The sequence below is a fragment of the Astatotilapia calliptera genome, chromosome 1, assembly GCF_964374335.1.
Source record: "Astatotilapia calliptera chromosome 1, fAstCal68.1, whole genome shotgun sequence".
Taxonomy (NCBI): Eukaryota; Metazoa; Chordata; class Actinopteri; order Cichliformes; family Cichlidae; genus Astatotilapia; species Astatotilapia calliptera.
The window spans coordinates 30,794,704-30,810,491 of NC_137422.1; the positions used below are offsets into that span (position 1 = coordinate 30,794,704).

The 15,788-nt window shown below is 39.8% G+C and overlaps 1 protein-coding gene across 1 annotated transcript in view; it reads right to left on the bottom strand.

Moving 5' to 3' along the window:
• cd276 (CD276 molecule) overlaps positions 1-15,788 on the bottom strand; it is a 73,548-nt gene that overhangs the window by 5,278 nt on the left and 52,482 nt on the right. Inside the window, exons 6-7 of the mRNA XM_026172836.2 lie at positions 13,265-13,309; positions 5,808-5,846 (exon numbers count right to left, since the gene is read on the bottom strand). Coding sequence (XP_026028621.1) covers positions 5,824-5,846; positions 13,265-13,309 — 68 coding nt within the window. The 3' untranslated portion in view covers positions 5,808-5,823. The remainder of the gene's footprint in view (positions 1-5,807; positions 5,847-13,264; positions 13,310-15,788) is intronic.

Sequence of the window (15,788 nt, forward strand, 5' to 3'; positions counted from 1 at the left end):
AGCATATTCACTTTGATAACCAGCAGCATCATAAACAATACGCTGGGATCCATTTAAAAATACCAGTTTTTACAAGTGATGAGTAATTTATGTATAAAAAGTAGGTGCCAGCCAGTGTTGCTTGATATGAACTGAACATTTTCAATGTAAAAAGACAGTTGAGGAATATTAACCGATGCTATAGCTTATTATAATTGAGTTTTAGTCATTCTGTCCTTACCGTGTTGCACAGAGCCTAATAAAATAATCTCACAAGATACAAACATGTGCACACAACAGTGTCTATTATCATTATCAGCATAATAACTTTGTTGTTATTGTTGCTGCTATTTGTGTGGAGGCTTTTTTATAATCTATGCATTGATCCCATATCTCACAATCAGTGTCCATTTGGTCTGTATCCACGAATGCATCCACTTTGTGTTCGCACGTTTTTCCAACATCAACACGCTGTCGTATGCAGTCTTTCATCTGCATTATGAGTAATATATGGTAGTTAATTGAGCCCAGAGGCAGTTGGTTTCAATGAAGGCTCCTGTGCTTTCCTGGCAAAAACAGTAGAGAAGTAACTCTCTGGAGAAGGCAGCTCTCTGTCGAGTGGCAAACAGAGCAGAACTCCTGCCGTGTTCATTAGCTGTCATTGATCAGTGATTCAGTTGCTGTGCAACTCCTACCATAGCTCACATATTACCAGTTTCATCTCCTAAAAATTAATATAAAGGTAAGAGAGCGAAGCCAGCACAGCATTTTCCTTCTTGTCTTTTATTTTTATTTTATTTTTCACAGCACTATTTTGATGTGGATGGATGTTTGCCAAGGTTTTCAACAGCATGCAGAGATTGCTACGCAGCACACTTGTCCATTCCACAGTTTTCTGATATCAATATGAGCTACTATATTCAGTTATTGGCTTCCCTCAGAGGCTATCATCGCTGCAACCTACTCCATCACAGGAGATGTACTGTAGAATGAGGCTGCGAGGTATAAAAATGCTGATAAATGGCTGAGACAAAAGCATAAATAATGCAGAGATCAGAGATACTGGAATAGTGAGTCAAACTCTACTTCAAGATACCCCACACCTCCCTGGAGTGAGTCCAATGTAAGTGTCCTGTCTGACATGATCAGTGTCTGCCGGGCTTCACCTGCCACGTACAACACGGAATTCAAGAACCTCCTCTCTGGCTCCCCTTGCCCTTTACTACTCCTTGCTCCAAAAAAACACAACATCAGAGAACTCACATCCCATCTTCTAGAGTACACCTGGCTGCAGCTAGCTTTTAAAATACACTCAGGCTAGTTGTCTGTTTTCAAATTTCACCACATCTCCCCCCTTTTCATCTTTTCATATCTTTGAAAAAGAACTCCCTATTTGCAGCACAGTATGTAGTTAAAAATCCATGATAGAGCCAAGCCGGAGCTACTACTGCATAGAAATACAACAATGAGATGTATTATTCGCATGACAGTGCAGAGTTTAAGTGAATATATAGGGGTGAATTAAATCAATATTTCACAACTCTGCTGAAGGAGCTGCAAAAGGGCCATTATGTAGCACTAATTGCACCTATAGGGCCTATCTTTAAAAAATGTAATCTGCACTCTCATTGGAATTCATCGAAAGTCCTCAGGTAGATGACCGGGATCGTCCGTGCTACCCCTTATTTCACTGAGTTTTCTTTATTCCCTTCATGTCTCCCTTTGAATATTTATTCTCATCTCATTTGCAGCTATCTCTGGCTAGGCCAAGGTTCTGCGCAGTACCAGTGCTCATCCCCCCTTAACATGCACAAAGAATAAAAGACTTTAAATATCATTTCAAATTACGAACAGAGAGAGCAAGCAATGAAATGCAGAATTTCACCTGGGAAGCTCTAAGGTTTCTCTAGATAATGTTACTTCTAAGATATTCGCTGTTTTATGTCAGACGAGTCCATTGTACGATGTGATACAATAACTCCAGCTCTCTAAGAACAATGCATCGATGTTCAACTTTTTCCTCGAAGCTTTGCTGGGAGCATCATTATTCAGTGAATATCCTTCCATAGGCAGAAATACAAAAGGGAGATTTTAAACTAAAATGACAATTATGAAAAACTGGACTCACGGTGTTCTGTGGACAAGAAGGAGATTTTGTTAAATGTTTAATAACTTTAAGGAGCTCCTTGTTGAGGGAATAAATGAAAAAACCTCTCTTTTAAATCTCACTTTAAAGAAAGAACTGTTGTTCCCCATCAATTGTATCTGACACCTTTCAATGCTGAAAATATCCCACATATAGAATTGAACTTTTATTAACAGAAATTTTCAAGGACCAATAAGTTACCATAATGATCAGCACCTTATATTTACAGTGTTTACAATCTACAAAATATTGAGTGTTCTACAGATAGTAATTATCTCTACAGTCTGTGTGTATTGCTGCTAGAAATAAAACAATAAAAGTTTGAGTTGATAAATAAAAGTCACAAATGAACACATGTAAGGCAAAGGTTTATGAAAACAAAGTGCCCCCTGACTCGAAAACGACTTAATTAAATCCAGAGCCTCGCTTTATTAAATAGAATATGCTGCACTCTGCATAAATGCATTAATCGATAGCAAAGCTGCCACACAAATATTAGAATAATTGATCCAGGATGATTCAGCAGTGGGGAGGTCTTGAGGTTTGCAGGATATTACCTTGCAATAACAGTCTTGATGAAAGTCAGTAGATGCTACAGTAATGACAAATGTCCTCTCTTTGACTCCTTCTGGCCAGACTTTATTTTGGCTAGTTACAGGAAATTACTTTCTGTACCCTCCATCATCTTCTACTCACTCTGCATGGTGCTGCTGCTTTATGGCAATGACCAATCAGGGTATAATAAAAACAAGCTGTAACTGTCCGGCTTTATAATAAAAAGTATTCACACAATCGACACCAAACTGCTGGTTATTAAAGTACGAGCTAGAGGCCCAGCGAAGAACATTGTGATCTATACTTTGCTAATGTGTGATGGTAGTAAGTAAACGAGCCAACAAACTCCACTGGAACGGCTTGTCAGATGGTGGGATAGCTTAGAAAACATCCCGCCAACTGTTTGTCACACTTTTATGAGTACAACAGAGTACAACACTGTGAATGTCATCTTGTGGAGATGGTTTGAAAATTAGCCATTATCCGCATATTTAAATTACATTGCATCCTATCCCTACGCCTGCTGGTTTTTCACCCCATACTTCAGTGTGTCTGTACTGAACAATTATATACACTTAATTCAGGACAGAGTTGTTAACCTTTCATACTGATCTCTTTATTGCTAATATAACTGCTCGAGGTCCATGTGCATACTGTATCTGTACAGAGACCTCCAGGTCTGTATGTATGCAAATCTGTACACACATACAGACCTGGATAACAATTAAATGCATTAGAACTTGAATTGTAGATAACGGCAAACTTACTGTGGAATACTCTGAAAAAACAACAGCAAAAGTATCAGAAATTTTAAATAAAACAAGCTGTGTTTCATTTTCTGGCAAAAGACAGACTCTTATCTCTCCAGCACCTCAGTGACAAAATACTTCAGTATTTGTCAAATCAAAATGAATGGACTACCTTCTAAAATGTCTCCCAACATATCAGCACCTAATATCAAAAGATCTATGTCAAACCAAAGGGGAAAATATATCTTTTCACTTACAAAAGAAAGCTTTGAAGACAAAAATATCTTTTTTCCTCATAACAACTTCTGTCCTTTGTTGGATACAGTACTGAAGCTTTCCCAAAATAGCTCTAAGGTTCTGGGCTTTCCTGGCCATGTGCTGTGTTCGGGGGGAGAAGGCTAACATAGCCATATAGAGAAGTGCCTAGTTACCCAGCAATTTAAACACTGCAATTCAAGTACTAAGGAAAAAGATATACAAGAACAATGCCCTTGTGATAATACCCAGATGACAAACAACTGCCAAAGTCCCTCAGGCTAGATAGAGAACATGAATGGATTCAGTCCAAAAGTATAAATACCCAGAGAGCATCTTTTGGGTTGGAGAATGGCAGCTAAAACAGGGAGGACAGCCCAGGTAGAAGGTGCTCATAGGGGAACGTATCTACAATGCAGCAAAAAAAAAAAAAGAAAAAGAAAGAGAAAAAGAAAGAAAAAAAAAAGGCAGTTTCCTGCATTCCAGACAATATGGATATCATACAGACAGAGAACTCCGTGAGTTATCTGTTTACTTGTTGGGCCACTTCTTTGTGACTCTGTATAATGCGTCTGTACTGATGAGGTTCCTCTCAGTATGGTCACAACATTCCCTTGACAGTTATGTAACAATTCTCCACACGCTCTCCAGGGAGAATCCCCTCAATAATCTAGTTCACTACTCTGCTTTTATGTTCACCAACTCTTGACTTTTCCAGAGGGGTATATCTGAGTCATTCACTAATTCACAAGAGACCACAGTTCAGACTGGCCAGGTACATCACCACTATTAACTCATTCACTGCCAGCCATTGGCAGTGAATGAGTTAAACCCATTGACTCATTCACTGCAATTGACAGCTATAGACGTCAATGGCAGTGAATGAGTTAAGGAGGCAATCCCATTCAGAAAGCAATACCAAGATATGCAGATCTTCAGCCATCTGAATCATTTGGGGGTAAAAGTGTTGCTGTCCATGGTGCTGAAAGCCTTTTCTCCTCTTCCTTGCATAAATAGTGGCCTTTGGTTATGCATCACTTAATAAACTTCTAGTTTATTTCTTTTATATAAGCTTTAAGAAATTGAAAGACAACTATCTATTATTCTATGCTATAAATGTTTTCTTTTATATTGCTACTTGGGATAAATTGTTGCACTTTATTTTTAGACTTTTAATTTTCATATTATGGATGAAATCTATTTTCTAATGTGAAGACTAAATTCTCACGAGCCCTGCTGTACTTAGTATATCATGAATCCTGTGCCTTTTTACTCATTCTTCATTTTCTGTAAATACACTAATGTTGTCAGATCTACCAATCCCAAGTCAAGTCAAGTCAGCTTTATTTGTATAGCACATTTAAAAGACAACAAGTGTTGGCCAAAGTGCCAACACCTGAAAAACAGAGAAAGTGACTAGTAATCATGTGTATCTTTAATGGTGACAAGGATGTCCAGAAAGCCAGCATGATGGTACCAAAGTGTCCACTGTATGCTGATTAAAGTAGATGTGGTTAGTTTGGGTTTGTAAAAAAATAGAAGCTTCTTTTATCCTGCAACACTGGGTGCACTCTTCTAAACACATTACATTCTAGATTATCCAAATATCTATAAAGAAAGCATCAACATTTTAAAATGGTCTTATTAACCTTAAGGCTCTGATTTAAAAAAAATCAGTGCAGTCTGTTATAGCTATGTTCAGGGTGTAGCTAGCAGTTTAAATGCTTTATAAGGATGACACTGAGCACATGTTTCAGATGCCATCAAAAAGGAAGAGACCCTGCATAGCTCACAGCTTAATTGTTTACCATTATTAAGACTTTCACTGTGGTTTTAAGGAGTCCAGGAAATCTGTCTGCATGGCAGATGAAATTAAATAGATTCATCACATCAATCAGTGACCCTGTGATTCCAAAAATCAAAATGTCAAGACTTGTCATATTCCAGACTTTCTGCTGAATTAATACATCCTAGCCTCATTACAGCTGCACTTACCCGTATCCTCCAGAGCATTACTACTGAGTAAGACTACCAGACAATTGTGATAAAGAGAAAAAAACAAGTGCGACAACTGAGCAACACATTAAAAAAAACCAGATCTACTTAAAGACACATATACTCACCTTTATTCGTTCGACCTTAGCTTTTCAGCGATATCATTCCTGAAGGTAAGAGAAGAAAACAGTTAACAATTCTGCTCAAAATATGAAACAACTGTATGACAACTGTACAGTGGTCACTTTAGTTACTTTCTTGTCCATTGTCTTATAGACCAAAGCATTATCATAGGCTTAGTAGTTGTTATCCTGTTCCCTTCTTCAGTAGCACCCCTCTGCTCCATCTTTGTGCACCAACCTTGCCATGGCTAACAGGAAGCAGAGGGCACAGCGCTTTATTTAATTAGTCACAGCAGCTGAGTGCTCATGTGGAACCAAACAGGGGAGGCAGATTGGGGTAGTGAGATGGATAGGCACTCTCCCACTGGGTCTTGGCTGTGCTGTCAGAAGAACGCAGATTACATGACAGAAGAGGGATTGTTATAAGGTGGGTGGGTATGGCAGGAGGATGTAAATGGCACTTGTACAGGGGGATTCATCCCAGAAAAAAAGAAGAAGATTGCTGTCACTCCTAAAGTAGTCTTATTCTTTCACAAAAAACCCAAAACATAAACTCTTACTTACATGTACTGTTACATTTATCTAAGCCGTGGAACTAGGGATCTGTTTTTGTGATGCGCAACAGTGAGCAGTTTGGCTGCTTTTATTAACTGTGACAACGCTCATTATTCCAAATGATTTAGGACCTGTTCTTTCTTACTCTTCTGACAATGTTCAGGTGGCCTTTTCCTTACAGACCAACAGATAACCTCTAAGACACTGCAGAAGTTGTTTGTTGTGAAACACATTCTTGATGAATTTCTAAACTCAAACAACTTGCAATTCACTTTTGTAAATGCTGATTTTTCAACTTACGTGTACTGAATGTATAAAATAATGAGTAAGCATACAGGAAATAATGCAACCATTTGTATATAATTAGAAGATTATATGTGATGTGAGGACTACATGATTCATGTGGTGTGAGGTTTATAATTCCATTATCATCGAATCAGTGTTACTTGGCCTTTAACCCTGAAGAGCTGCCTCAGGGTTTACCCTTGCTGAAAACACAACTGTAAACATGTAGGTTACTGTATGTTGCTGAAACAGCAAAGAACATGAATGCAGTACTTGTATAATTGTGCGCAACTACTAAGCAGTGGTGTGCAGGGAGCTCTTTTAATTAGCGCTCTTGAAGACATTCAGTGACCCACATCTAATAATGAAGGCAACATGAATGTTCTATTTACATATCTTTACTCAGTAATGTGTGACCGTTGGGAGAGCTCAGTGGTGGAGATTCTGGTGCCAATGAAAAGGGAGGGCATGTCAAGCAGAGCTGCCTGAGGCTACCTTCCAAGGCCTTCTCAATCTGAACTGCAGCAATGTGAAATGGTATGCTAGCGGCCTGCAGGTCTGTCAAAGTGGGTTATGTTATAAGGAAACTGTGTGCAACTTTTAAATAAGGCTTCGACTTGTAATACCATGTAGTCCAAGAAGTCAATTCCGAAAGCTCCCCCCCCCCCTCCACCGCAATATGCAGTTCTGGTTAGGGCTTCTTGATTTAGACCATTACAATTATTGTATCACAATACACACACTGGCAAAACTACTGAGGCCCATCAGATCTTTTACTTCTTCATAAAACATTGAAAAGCCCATATCTCAGAAAACACCTAAAATATTTATTTGTGTTTACATCAATTTTTCTTGCAACTAGCCTTCCACTAAACCTCTTGTTGGTGTTGCTGGTCGGTTAATATCACAGAGAGCAGCTCAACAGAATAGCATGGGGCGATCGTGGCTCAAGAGTTGGGAGTTCGCCTTGTAATTGGAAGGTTGCCGGTTCGAGCCTCGCAGTCTCGGTCGTTGTGTCCTTGGGCAAGACACTTCACCTATCGCCTGCTGGTGTTGGCCAGAAGGGCTGATGGCGCGATATGGCAGCCTCGCTTCTGTCAGTCTGCCCCAGGGCAGCTGTGGCTACAACTGTAGCTTGCCTCCACCAGTGTGTGAATGGGTGGATGACTGGGTGTGTAAAGCGCTTTGGGGTCCCTAGGGGGGGCAAGTAAAAGCGCTATACAAATACAGGCCATTTACCATCAAACAAATAAGAACACCTGATTATTTATTTATTTTTATCTGCCCCAAAAAACAACCAATCAAAAAAATATTACTGCTTGGGGTTATCTAATTTTTTACATTGCAAATTAAGATTGATTAAAAACTACTTGCTTACTCAATAGACAAGACGTTAAGGTAATCCATAAAGCGTGGCTGTCCTTGTTTCTGTTTGGAGTCACCATCTTGAAGCCTTTAGTCAGTCAGCTGTTTCAAATTATCACAATATCTAAGGTGACAAAGTGCTGGGATTGAATCTTTAACATGAGTTCAGTAACTGTCATTCTTCTTTCAGTGGTAGTCTTGGCACAAAGTTGCTAAGAGAAGAGTGAGTGAGAAAAGATGGTGGGACTTCCCTCTGTCATCACCTTTACAGGGCTTGCTATTCCCTAACCTTACACCTTCACAGAACCTTGCCTCAGTTAAAAGGGGTCAATAAAACCCTTTTTCAAATTCTGCTTCCTTTTAAAGGAGTATGTCAAATTGTTATTTTCCAATGATTCTTTGTCTGTGAAAGAACTGGGTCACTGACTGGCACTCTCTTTCAGGGCCTTGTTGCTAAGGCCTGACTCCTTGGAGTCCAGGCTTATGGAGACAGGGTAGTGCACACAAACTGAAGTCAGGTTCTGACAGGAGTTGCACTTGCATGACTGCGGCCTTCTCTAAATAGCACATCATGCTCAGATTACTGAACACATTTCTGAGCGGAGGTAAGGGATGAAGGCAGCTAGAACTGTATGCACTGCACGTATCTGCATGTGAATGGGCACTGGTGTAAACCACTGCTTCTGTCTGTGTGCTGCGGGTGTGTTCCTTTGCTTCCGACTGTGTGTTTGTGTGTGAAAAGGTTGCTGCTGGCTTTAGCCCCTAGAAATACATCCAGAATTTGAGCTTCACTGTTTGTTAAACATTATTTGCTTCTGCTGTAAAGGCAACAAAGGGATTCTATCCCACTGCAAATGAATGAGTCCAGGTCTCTAGTTATCGCTGGTTATTGTTCCAATCAGGCTGGCTTTGAAAGGGGAGGCGCGCTTTCCTTTGGACAGCTCATTAAGATAACACACAAACGTGGCTCCCCATCATCCTGGGTTTATTAAAGTGGGCCTCATTTCAGCTCCTTTGTCTCATGCAAGAACCTCTGCCTTTGTCAGCGCAATTGGAGCCAGATGGCAAAACAAAGCTGGCTGTCTGGATTGCTTAGAGAGCTATCTCTGAAGACAGAGCCATTAGCTTGACTTCACAAGCTCACCGCCTACTATGTCCACCTGGATCAACCAGGTGTGCAGACGATGACGAGAAGCAGTAAGACCAAGGGTGGCCTCAAGTTGTGCTCTTGTCACTGCAATACATGCATGCATACTACAGTCTCTCAACTCTGCTATCCTTTACTCAGGCCTTTTGGCTAAAGCTGAGCTATTAAGTCTCGCTAGTTGCGGGATGGCTGACCCTGCTCCTGGCTGCACAGATCTCTGAAACATTCATGAGAGAGGCAGTAGAGAATAAAAGCCACTGTCCCTCTTCACTCAAAGACTCTCCTTCACCTCTCAGCTTATTAAAATCACATGGTATTAGACTTGGGTGTTCACAGAAAGGCTAAATAATTCAATCAGAATAAAGAAGGTGTCAAATGAATAACTCTAATGACATTAACGCTTGAGGGAGAACTGCTCAGGGCTGTGAGGGGTAGTTACTGAGGCTAGGCAGCCAGAAGAAACTTGCTCTGCTTGCTAATGGCAAAATTAATTCTGAACTCAGAAGGTCATATTAATACTAAGCAAAATATCACAGCACTCTATTCAAGGGAAAAAAAGGCAAACATGACAGTATTTTATTTTCGTTCACTAGCACACTAGAAAAGGCAAGGATAAATACTGAAGAAACCTGCAGCTCTGGTTTAATGTGATGGTACATCTCGAAAGTTTACTAATTAACACGACATGTAAACAAGTCTGAAGTTTTACAGTGTTTGTGCCACTACTTCTTCCCGCTTCTCAGACTCTAACTTCAACGGTACTTTACATTTACTGCTAATGAGCAAATATTAACATAACATGCGAATATGCTAAACTAAGACAGTGAAGATCCTCAATACAAGGAGGAAAGAAAGAAAGTGCAGCAACAACCATGTCACAGTGGTCTCTAGAAATAGTAGAAAATGACTCTTGTACCGCTCTGGATTTTCACTGCTGTCAGTGCTGAACTTTGCTTTCTATACAAATCATGTAGTGAGTGCAAAAAAAGAAGAAAGAAAAGATTCTGTGGACACAGACAGTGTTACATTGCAAATATGCACAAGTCTTTTTTTTAATTGTCTAATTTTTGTCACTGTTTCTGGTTTTGATTGGTGCTTACTGTCCTGCATTGTTAGTTAATCTATTTGAGTTTTCATAAGAATTTCTATTGTCTAAAGTTTTGAATTTCTGATTTGATCTTTTTATAAGTTTTATAAGTGTTTCGAATCCTTTTTTCATTGGTATTCTAGTATGCTGACCTTTAGTTACCATGGTATATTGCCATGGTAACCGCCTACTGATCTATCAGTTCTCAAGAAAATAGCGTCACCATTCCTGGAAGATCCCTTGGACCTCTGCGGGGTGAGAAGGTTTTTGCATTTCCCTCATGAGTATCATTCGTGAATATCAGGAATTGTTTATAAAATTTGAAGATTTAGAAAATGTATAAATTCTGTTCTACTTGATATTAATCTGCTGCTAAATCTCTTTTAAACTGCTGGAGTTGTACCTACTAGAAAACAGGACACATGCCAAGAATCCCCGTTTGAAATTCATTTTATTTTGATCTGTATTTAAATTAAAGTGATTTCCACATTTCCTTACTTAGGGCTAGTAATGTTTAATGTTTAAATGTATCCCGTTTAAAGTTTCAAAGCTCTAATGTGCAGATGTCATGCTAGAAATAAACAGTAACATAGAGAGAGCACTCAGCAATAAAATAATTAAGTTGAATTATCGAGTCAACTGAGTTGATAGCTAGCTTCGTGTGACCGCTTACCCCGACTGCAAATGTTAGCATAAGTACATTTGGATATTGTAAAGATACCCTGAATTTGTTGAACTTGCTTTATAGTACAGGGACTCAGTCCTCCCCATATCCTATGTCATATTTGTTTAATCCTTCTGTGTAACCCGTAAGCTTAATTTAGGCTTCTGCTGGATATCTATGTGCTAATTTATGTATCTGGAAACTCCTTTTATCGGTACACCACAGCCTTCATGGTATGTGTCGACCCAACTTGTAGAATAATTCCTGCATTAGTGTGCGTTGTCCTGCCGTTTATCCCTCGTGTTTTCTGGTACCTCCCAGCTCTTCAGTTTTTGGTTTTGTTTTGATTTTCTGTGTCATGTTTCTAATTTTGATAAACCTTGATAAAGCTTGTCCTTCCTATTCTGCCTTGTTCTGCATTTGAGTCCTCCACCTCCACACTACAATCCACACAGCTACATTGTGACATTTTTAGTAAATTGGCATCAGTGCTGTGCAAGAACACACTATTCACATTTTCAGTAAAAGGTGTTCGCAGTTAAAGAATGTGTTTCAGAATACACGGGTGCTCTGAAGTGCCTGCGCCGCCTGTGATGGACTGTAAACAATAATAGAGAAATGACTACTGCTGGCTTCAGTTCCAACAACATAGCTACCAGCAGTAGTGCTGAGGCCAATCTATATGAAGATTTGAGGGCAAAAAACTCTGACTGAAAACTCTCACATTTCAGTCAGATCATCAGCTAAACTGGCAATCACTTTGAAACAACACTGACGAGCCTGTATTGGGTGACTGATGACAACAGGAAATAATTACCAATGAAAATGAGCCAACAGCCAAACAAGTTTCTATACAGCTGTTTTACATTTGTAATCTTTTACTTTATGACGCAATGCGGTAAAGTCGTAAAACACACAAATGCATGTTTTTTCTAGACTTGTGAAAGTAAAGTGTGTGTGATTCTATAGTGGTAAACAGTAACTGTTTTTATTTGGTAAATGGTAGTGTAAGATGATGTTCTACTGGAAAAGAAGACCTCAGAGCACCTTATTTAAACAAGTGCAAGAAGTTTATGTTTTTTGTTCTTTTGACACATCCGCTTGCAAGCTGATTAGCATTTCAATTGCAAGCATGCTATTATCATATTAGCATGCATCTTTCTCTGCCTTAGTACTACCCAAAAGAACTGCTAGTGTGTGTGTAGATGGTACAGCTCTGACCAGCTCCTATTCCATGAAAAATTCTAAATAATAAGTAAACGACTTTAGGCTATTGGCCCATTGGATACATTTAAAGAAATAGTGGCGTGGAGACTGCTAGAAGTGTGTATTTATTTTGCTAGACATCATAAAATTCAAGGCAACTTATTTCAAGTGACAACAATATGCCCAACACATTTCAGCCAGGATTCAATTGCAAAATCAATTTGCCTTGATAAAAAGGATAATTTAAATGCAGGACACGGCAGCACTATTGTTGGCATTTTGAGAAACTTGAAACTTGTGGAACTTGTTACCATTAAATTTACAGACAAGATAAATTTTACTTTTATAGCTGTAGCTTTGGGGGGTATGTATAATGTAAAACAGCTTGTTGGCATCACTAAATTAGTGTGCCCGTCTCCCTCTCCCTGCCTCAAACACTTACACACACACACACACACACACACACACACACACACACACACACACACACACACACACACACACACACACACACACACACACACACACACACACACACACACACACACACACACACACACACAGTGGAAGAGTTATGCCACCGGGTTGCTGTGTTGAATGGATTTGATGCTTGGAGCTGGTCTTGTTTCTCACACGCACTCATGCTTCATCAACGCTCACTCACACTTCAGTAAACAAACTTAACATTCAGTTACTTGTGCTGTTGAGTCCCTACAAACCTGACACCTGCATTTCGTGTTAAAGAAGCTAGACTAAACTGTGGGGGATTTTTGCATTATTTAATATTTTTGCAACTTGAAAGCCCTGCACTGTAAGTAAAGAAACCCATATGTCAGGAAAACATACACTTCTAGATCAAACCACATATCCAAAGTGTTGCATTTGTAAAGAATTGATTGCCTTGTTTACCAGCTTGGCTGGGTTGACTAATCCAATTAATACGGAACTAATTCTTTCTTTTTTTGTTACCTTGCCTGGTACTGACAGTACCAGGCATGCATGCATGATTACATTTGAAGTATTTAAACATATTTAAACATTTTTGATACAAGCTAAAAGATGTCAAGCTTTAAAAAAAAAAAGCTATTTTAAACCACATCTCTTCTCTGACCATTTGAAAAGCTGAAACTTGACCAGGTGTGTATTTGGCTGACCTGTCTTTGACTCCTCTTCTTCTTCCAGCACCTTGGCTTCTTCAGCTGTGGGAAGACAGAGGAGCCATTATCAGTGGAAGCAACAGTACAAAGGCAGGCACACAATGTAGTCACTTCATCATAAGCCTGTGGTGAGCTGATCCTTCCCAGCTCAAAGGACACGCTGTGATGACAGAGCTATATGACGATGACGCTCCAAACAATAGTACCCCCACTACATCACACGCAAGCGCGCACACAGACACACACAAAGAGTCATATCTACCCCTTAACCTCCTATCCAGCTCTCTCACAAAGACAGTAATCACATTAGGCTTTAGCTGTGGGCTCTCTGAAAACCACTGTCAACGGAGTTAGGGAGCCCAGTGATGACTGTCACACTTTATACACATGTGGCATACGTGTACACACACACACACACACACACACACACACACACACACACACACACACACACACACACGCTAAAAATAGCCTGGGACAGAGCATCCAAGCACCAGATATGCATTCTGTGACACCATTTTCACTGCAATCAGACTCAAGATCCACTCTTTAGCGTGTGATACATGAGATTAAACTGCTGGTTGAACAAAACTAAATGTCAAGGAAACACAATTCAGATGTTTATATTCCAGCACATTTGCCTGACTTTCCTGGACTCTGACAGCAGGGACTATAATCCTCTAGGGAAATTAAGCAAAATCCGTATTATTACAGCAGCAGAACGTGTTGAGTTTCCAGATTCAAACAGCCTGTATCTAAGTCTTCCCACACCATATTCCTTAGTTTATCCTCCACTGTGTTATGATGTATTTGGAAACGTATTACACTCATTGACACATGTGTCATATATTATCACACATTTTCGTTAATCGGACCAGGTTTGGGCTTAAAGCTGAGTTGAAGATTTTGGGAAGGGTTTAGTGCCCTCAGCAGACATATTTTTAGCAACTTTAAACTAAAAAAGCAATATAATCCATAATGTTACCACATGAGCCTGTTTGAATTCATGTCTTTATTCAGCACCTCCAAGTTTGACCAGTCCTAAAAAATGGAAGCAGTCGAAATACCTTGAGGGACAAGACTTTGATAGGAGAGTAAGGTCCGTTTAAAAGCCACCTTAACGTCAGGGTGAAGACGAGGCCAACCACAGAGAAGGGGTGAAAACTGTCTCCCTTGGACACTGAATGTTATAATTTTATACCCCTACTGGCAGTATTCCAAATGCGTGGGGGTAACAAAGAGGGCGGCTATGGCTTAAGTGCAAAAGCTGTCCGAAAACACATAAAAGTAGAAAGAGTCAGGGGACAGAGATTGCTGTTCATTGAAGCTAGTAGAATGTTAATGTTCCTCTTCAACCTGCCATCTGTCCCTGTGCTTCTGAATTTCTTTAAATACTGCTGTGCCATCATGAATGATTCACATGTAAGCAAAAGAAAGGCCACAGTTAGAAACCTATAGTACTAGAAATACACTCATTAGTGGCTTAATTCATTCATTCTTGGACCCTAGAAGCAGCAGAGGCTTATTCTTATAAACCCTTTGTGCATATTAAAACACACAAGACTTAATGGCAGCTGCGTTTTGTGCTGGTAGGGTTTTAAATCTCCCTTTGAAAATGAGTGCTGGATGACAAAAATCAAGCTATTTTGCCCATTTAAAAAAAAATAACCATTTTGCTAGTATTTTGGTAAGAGATTTAACGAACGCCTGTTTTAATGTGCTTTTTACATACACCTGGAACAAAATAATTTTGTTATTTCAAAAGCTTGAAAGCTTTTTGGCATGGGGTATTCCTGTTTTTTGTGCCTAACCGTTAACCCCAGTAAAACATGTGCACCACTGTGCTACAGCCCCACAGGGAAAACACTGACTCCCTTCTGACTTTCATCTCTCACACGGGGGAGCTCTGTCCTGTGTCCCTTACAGATGATCCCAAGTGTAGGCTTGATTAAATCACACGCTTATGTGAATGTAAATTATGCTTTAGAGAAATGGATCAGTGGCCCCTGCTAGCATATCTCAGACACATAGTCATAGTAATTATGTAAAGAGGCCAAAGAGAAGTATGAATGAAAAATACAAAATGGGAGAGGGCCGAGCCGTGCTGGCGTTGAGGCAACTCTGCCTCTGGAAGGGAGCTTTCACTTCCAGCTGCAATACCACAAGCAGCTCAGCTCTGTTATGATACATATTCTAGTGCCCCACATACATTATGACAGGGAAGAAAAATGACTTGCTCACTTCTCCACTTTTACTGACCCTTCCACCCTCGATACCCAGACACAGTGAAAAGGAGTGTCAACTTCAATCTGACCATATCCGGGAATACCATTAAAAGATAAGACAACCACAATTAAGTTGCATATCCCTGCTTCCTATTCTCCCCACAGCTCTGGATATATGCGTACCAATCCTATTTTAAGCCACTCAACATCTGTATTCACAGAGTATCACTTTATCAGGAGTATAAAACTTTGCATGATATGTGAATAAGTCAGCATTCCCACTTTTTGGATCGGTG